At 41.4% G+C, this 6,000-nt stretch overlaps 1 protein-coding gene across 4 annotated transcripts in view; it reads right to left on the bottom strand.

Moving 5' to 3' along the window:
* pde4ba (phosphodiesterase 4B, cAMP-specific a) overlaps window positions 1-6,000 on the bottom strand; it is a 547,072-nt gene that overhangs the window by 407,390 nt on the left and 133,682 nt on the right. For 3 of the 4 annotated variants that reach the window (XM_048601743.1, XM_048601742.1, XM_048601745.1), the window contains one exon: window positions 2,215-2,453. The exons of the other annotated variant lie outside the window; for it this stretch is intronic. In XM_048601743.1, coding sequence (XP_048457700.1) covers window positions 2,215-2,453 — 239 coding nt within the window. The remainder of the gene's footprint in view (window positions 1-2,214; window positions 2,454-6,000) is intronic. 4 annotated transcript variants of the gene reach the window in all.

Here is a 6,000-nt window from a genome sequence, read left to right as displayed (position 1 = left end):
GTGGTCCCTCCGGAAGGCAGATAAGGGTGGGGAGGGAAAGATGTCTTTGGTGGTGGGGTTGGATTGCAGATGGCGGAAGTGTCGGAGGATGATGCGTTGGATCCGGAGGTTGGTGGGGTGGTACGTGAGGACGAGGGGGATTCTTTTTTGGTTCTTATTGCGGGGAGGGGGTGTGAGGGATGAGTTGCGGGAAATGTGGGAGACACGGTTGAGGGCGTTCTCGACCACTGAGCCGGGGGGGAAGTTGCGGTCCTTGAAAAACGAGGACATCCGAGATGTATGGGAGTGGAATGCCTCATCCTGGGAGCAGATGCGGTGGAGGTGAAGGAATTGGGAATAGGGGATGGCATTTTTGCAGGAAGGTGGGTGGGAGGAGGTGTATTCTAGGTAGCTGTGGAGTCGGTGGGCTTGAAATGGATATCGGTTTCTAGGTGGTTGCCGGAGATGGAGACAGAGAGGTCCCGGAAGGAGAGAGAGGTTTTAGAGATGGTCCAGGTGAACTTAAGATTGGGGTGGAAGGTGTTGGTGAAGTGGATGAACTGTTTGAGCTCCTCGTGGGAGCACAAGGCAGCGCCGATATAGTCATCAATGTAACGGAGGAACAGGTGGGGCTCAGGGCCGGTGTAGGTACGGAAGAGGGATTGTTCCACGTAACCTACAAAGAGGCAGGCAAAGCTTGGGTCCATGCGGGTACCCATGGCCACCCCCTTTGTCTGTAGGAAGTGGGAGGAATTGAAAGAGAAGTTGTTGAGGGTGAGGACAAGTTCGGCTAAGCGGATGAGGGACCGGTCGGGGCTGCAGGACAGGAAGAAGCGGGGGGCTTTTAGGCCATCTGTATGGGGAATGCAGGTGTATAGGGACTGGATGTCCATGGTAAAGATGAGGTGTTGGGGACCGGGGAATTGGAGGTTCTGGAGCAGGTGGAGGGCGTGGGTGGTGTCACGAACGTAGGTAGGGAGTTCCTGGACCAAGAGGGAGAAAATGGAGTCTAGAAAGGTGGAGATAAGTTCGGTGGGGCAGGAGCAGGCTATTCCTCCTGCTTTGTTTCTATTTCATTCGAAAGTTATCTTGACCAATTAAACAGGTGAACTAAAGCATGTCAGATGTGAATCCCTATAATTGTAAGGTGACACACTTTGGAATAAGTATCTTTTGGAAATGTAAAATTCAGTATGACCACTAGAGGTAGCAAATACATTCATATAAAAACAGTTCTGAAAATAAATGGCAGGTCAATGACAAATGTTCTTTCATATTTTATGATTTCAAGTGTTGGTGATTTGTAAAGGATTTGCAGAATTCTGTTTTATTTCACATATTTAGCATTAGCAGTGTTATTTGTTTTCCTAAATTAAGTCATACAAATATCTCTTCCTTTCGTCTGTACAATTTGTAGTAACAACATAACCTTAAATAAAATATTTAGTTTTGCATTAAGAAAAATAGATATTTTCCCCTATTTCAACAGTCATAGTTCTGTTGGTAGGATAGGGCAACATTAAAAGAAAATTCTGCTTCATGTCCACAAAAAGAAAACTAGAATTTTTTTTTTAGTGTCATTCCAAAAGGTAATGGGGAATGTTTCACCCCAAAGCTTATTAGTTATAGTCAAAGCTTTGGAGATTCGAGGTTAACATTACGAATGGTCACAAAACTAGCTTAAGGATGGGAAACAATACAAAGAGGAATTATTTTAAATTGAAATGGGGGGTGGGGGGGGAGAAGAAGAGAACACATTGAATACATATTGCTGGAAAAAGTCAAAATTTCACTGTAAATCTATAATAGCAAAAAAGCAATTTTTGCATATCCAGACTGTTTTGATTAATCTAAGCGGAGCATCTATTGATGGGTTCAGGTGATACCTGGTACCACGAACACACATCAAGCATATCGAGGGCTAGGACACATAATGCTCATTGGATTGCCACAGTTTGATGCCAGTAGCAATGGGATAATGAGGGTGGTAATGTCAGTGGAGAACAATAAAATGCTTGCAAGTCTGTAATGCTCCCAACTCGACCTGTGGACTTGGCATGTTGGCAGACTGTAATTAAGCTTAGATTCCTTTCCATGATGTTAGTCATAATTTGTGAACACTTTTGCCTCTGTGGCCAAGTCAGACAAAGTTAGTTTCACTGTTGTATACACAAATATAAACAAACACAGTATAGTGAAATTCCACAAGCTAAAAGAAATGGATTACAGTCTTACCAATCTTGGTCCACAGGTGTAATAGCTATCTTTGGGGGTGCTCGCAATGGTAAAGTGGTAGGCCTTGGTATGCTATCTCTTTCTGGAGTCCTTGCTCTTTCCCCCTGCCTCCAAGCCAATGGCGGCAATTGAAGATTACCAGAGAACCGTCTCCTTCCCCTTCGTAAATCCACTCCGATTATGGTTCCAGAAGAAGTGTAAGATTTGCTAAGACCATACTCTGGGGAATCTTTGCCATTCTAAAGAAAAACAAAAAATATTTTTAAAAATACATAGCACACAAAAAGGATCATGTTTAATTTGTGAAAGCACTCTTTCTTGAATTTCATGTTGAACAGCTATTAATATTGATACCATGTTTTTATTGCGTTTTCTCACAATCATGTTACAGTATTATTTGAAGTGTCATTAAATCAAAAACACCATATTTCAAAAAAACGTACAAACTTCAATAGCCACAATTATACAGAAATCCTTACATTCCACCTATTAAACTAAGTGCAACAGACTTCACTGTTTCTACTATCCATCTCGGCTCCCTCCAATTTGATACACTCTATGTGATATCAAGAAACAGTACTAGGCACTGGATACTGCAAAGACTATGGGACCCAATAACATTCTGGCAACAGTACAGAAGATTTGCATTTCAGATCTAGCTGAGTGTCTAGCAAAGCTGTTCCAGCACAGTTACAACATGAGCACTGACCTTGCAATCTGGAAAATTGCCCGGGTATGTCCTATCCACAAAAGGTAGAACAAATCTAACCTGGCCAAGTACCACCGATTAGTCCGTCAATAATCAGCAAGATGGTGGAAGGTGTTGTTGAGAGTGCTATCAAGTCGTACTTATTAGACAATACTCTCTTCTACCCTCTTACATCGGACTGAAGATATCAAAGTTTGATACATGTATGAACAGATTTAAGAACAGCTTCTTCCTTGCTGTTATCAGACTTTGGAAAGGACCTCTCAAATGTAACAAAAATAGAAGTGGCTGGAAAAGCTCAGCAGCTCTGGCAGCATCTGTGAAGAAAAAAATGAGTTCTGAGGAAGGGTCACTGGACCCGAAACATTAACTCTGATTTTTTCTTCACAGATGCCGCCAGACCTACTGAGCTTTTCCAACAACTTCTGTTTTTGTTTCTTATTTACGCCATCCACAGTTCTTTCAGTTTCTCAAATGTTAATGTTGATCTCTCTCTCTGGACCTGATCTGTGGCAGTAACACTCTATTCTGCACTCTGTTCTCCTACCCTGATGCACTTTGCATGGTGCAATCTGCCTGTATAGCAGACAAAACAACACTTTTCCCTGTATCTCAGTACATGTGACAACCATAAATCAAACTCAAACCTAAAACAATAACCTGCTCACTGATATTCAGTTGGTGTTCTCTCAGGTCCACTCAGCTCCCGGCCTCACTGCACCCTTGATCCAAACTTGGACAAATGAGATAAACTCAAAAAGGAAAAGTCAGGGCAACTAACCTTGATAGCAAAGCAGCATTTTACCAAATATGGTATCAAACAACCCTAATAAATGCAAAGTAAATGGGAATTAGAAAAAAAAACACTGCTGGTTGGAATCATACATAGCACAAAAGGAAGATTATTGCAGCTGCTAGAAGTCAATTAAATCAGTCATAGGACATCACTGCATGAATTCCTCAGAGTACTTTCTTAAGCAGCTGAAAATGGTTGGGCCTGTTTTAACTAAGCTCTATAGCTCAGGTTGTCATTGGAGTTGTTGGTTGGTTCGATGAGCTGACTGGTTTTCATGCAAACATTTCGTCTCCCTTCTAGGTGACATCTTCAGTGCTGTCTAACCTCTGTCGAGGCGCCGTTGTTCTGTCCCGCTCTGAATTTATATGGTCCAGTCTGTCATGATGAGTAGTCCTGGTTCTAGTTTTGTACCCCATGGTGAGAAGTCCTGTTTCCAGTTTTGTAGGGGACCATATAAATTCAGAGTGGGACAGAACAACAGTGCTTCAATGGAGGCTAGACAGCACTGAAGATGTCAGCTCGAAGGGAGATGAAATATCTGCACAAAAACCAGTCAGCTCATCAAACCAACCAACAACTCCATTTCAGCTGCTTCATCAAAGACCTTCCCTCCATCAAAAGATCAAAGGTGGGAAAGTTCACTGATAACTGGCAATGTTCAACATCATTTATGAACCCTCAAATAACAAAGCAGTCGTGTCCAAATGAAGCAAAACCTGGACACCACATCCAGACTCGGACAATATGTGACAAATAACATTTCAGCCAAAAGTGCCTGACAATGATCAGCTCAAACAAGAGAGAATCTAATCATTGCCCCTTAAGATTCAATGGCATTATCATCACGGAATCCTCCACAAATCAAACTGAACTGAAGCAAACATATAAACACTGAGGCTGCAATAACAGTTCTCAGGTTAGGGATTAACAAACAAGTAACTCGGCACCTGACTGTATACAGCTTGTTCACTATGTACAAGGCATAAATCAACAGTTGGATTTGTGCAGCTCAAACAATAATTAAGAAGCTTGACATCATCCAGTATAAAGCAGCCACTTGATTGGCACAACATCTAATACTTTAAACATTCACTCAGTCCACCAATGATGCACAGTAGCAAAGCTATGTACCATTTAGGGGTGATCTAGTGGTATTATTACTGGACTATTAATCCAGAGATCCAGGTAGTGTTCTGGGGACCTGGGTTCGAACCTCGCCACAGCAGATGGTAGAATTTGAATTCAACAAGTACCTGGAATTAAGAGTCAAATAATGACCATGAATCCACTGTCGATTGTCAGAAAAACCCATCTGGTTCACTAATGTCCTTTAGGAAAGGAAACTGTCATCCTTACCTACATGTGACTCTAGACCCACAGCAATGTGGTTGACTCATAACTGCCCTCTGGGCAATTAGGGATGGGCAATAAATGCTGGCCTGGCCAGCGACGCCCTCATCCCATGAATGAATGATCAAAAAAATTTACAAGGCATACTGCAACAACCTAACAAAACTCTTTAGACAGCATTTACAAACTGCAAGGGCAAGAGAAGTGGATACATTGGAACATCACCACCTGCAAGTTTCCCCCAAGTCCTAATTTAACAATAGTACCGTTCCTTCATGTTCTTTTGATCAAAATTTTGGAACTCCCTTCAAATCAGCACTGTAGGTGAATCTACAACACATGGAGTGTAGCTGTCCAGAAAGGCAGCTAACGAACACATTCTCAACGACAATAAAGGAATGGTCAATAAATGCTGGCCTAGGCAGCAGTGCCCACATCTGTGAACATACATATTATACTTTCCTGTTACTTTATTTCAGCTACATTAATTAAAATAACTTTATACTGATGGCACACTATCAATTCCTTAAGTTAACTGTGCTAAATTGCCTTAATCAAAAATATAAGCTGTTATATTAAAATAATGTTAAGCTTTACTCAAACAACTATTGACTACATGGTGGAGTAGAAGTCACAGGGACTAACAAAATCATAACTTGCTTTACATGGAGTTAATCCTTTCCAACCATACAATGACTGGATCCACTATGGACGATCTTCGTATCCACACTTAATTAAACAAGTTTTTTTTAAAGAAATTAGGAAAATTTTCAGAAAACATGGAAAAGGATTAAAGTTGAGACAATATATTTCAAACAAATGGGAGAATTGAAAATTATGTTTTTAATAATGCACAGGAAAATATAAGATAACAGCTTGGCAATTACGATAGGAGCCCCATGCTGCTTGCCTTATTAATGAGTAAAGCTGA

Source organism: Rhincodon typus, chromosome 10 (genome assembly GCF_021869965.1).
Source record: "Rhincodon typus isolate 14 chromosome 10, sRhiTyp1.1, whole genome shotgun sequence".
NCBI classification, from domain to species: Eukaryota; Metazoa; Chordata; class Chondrichthyes; order Orectolobiformes; family Rhincodontidae; genus Rhincodon; species Rhincodon typus.
The sequence above is the reverse complement of the archived record's forward strand: the minus strand, read 5'-3'. Positions and strand labels throughout refer to the sequence as shown.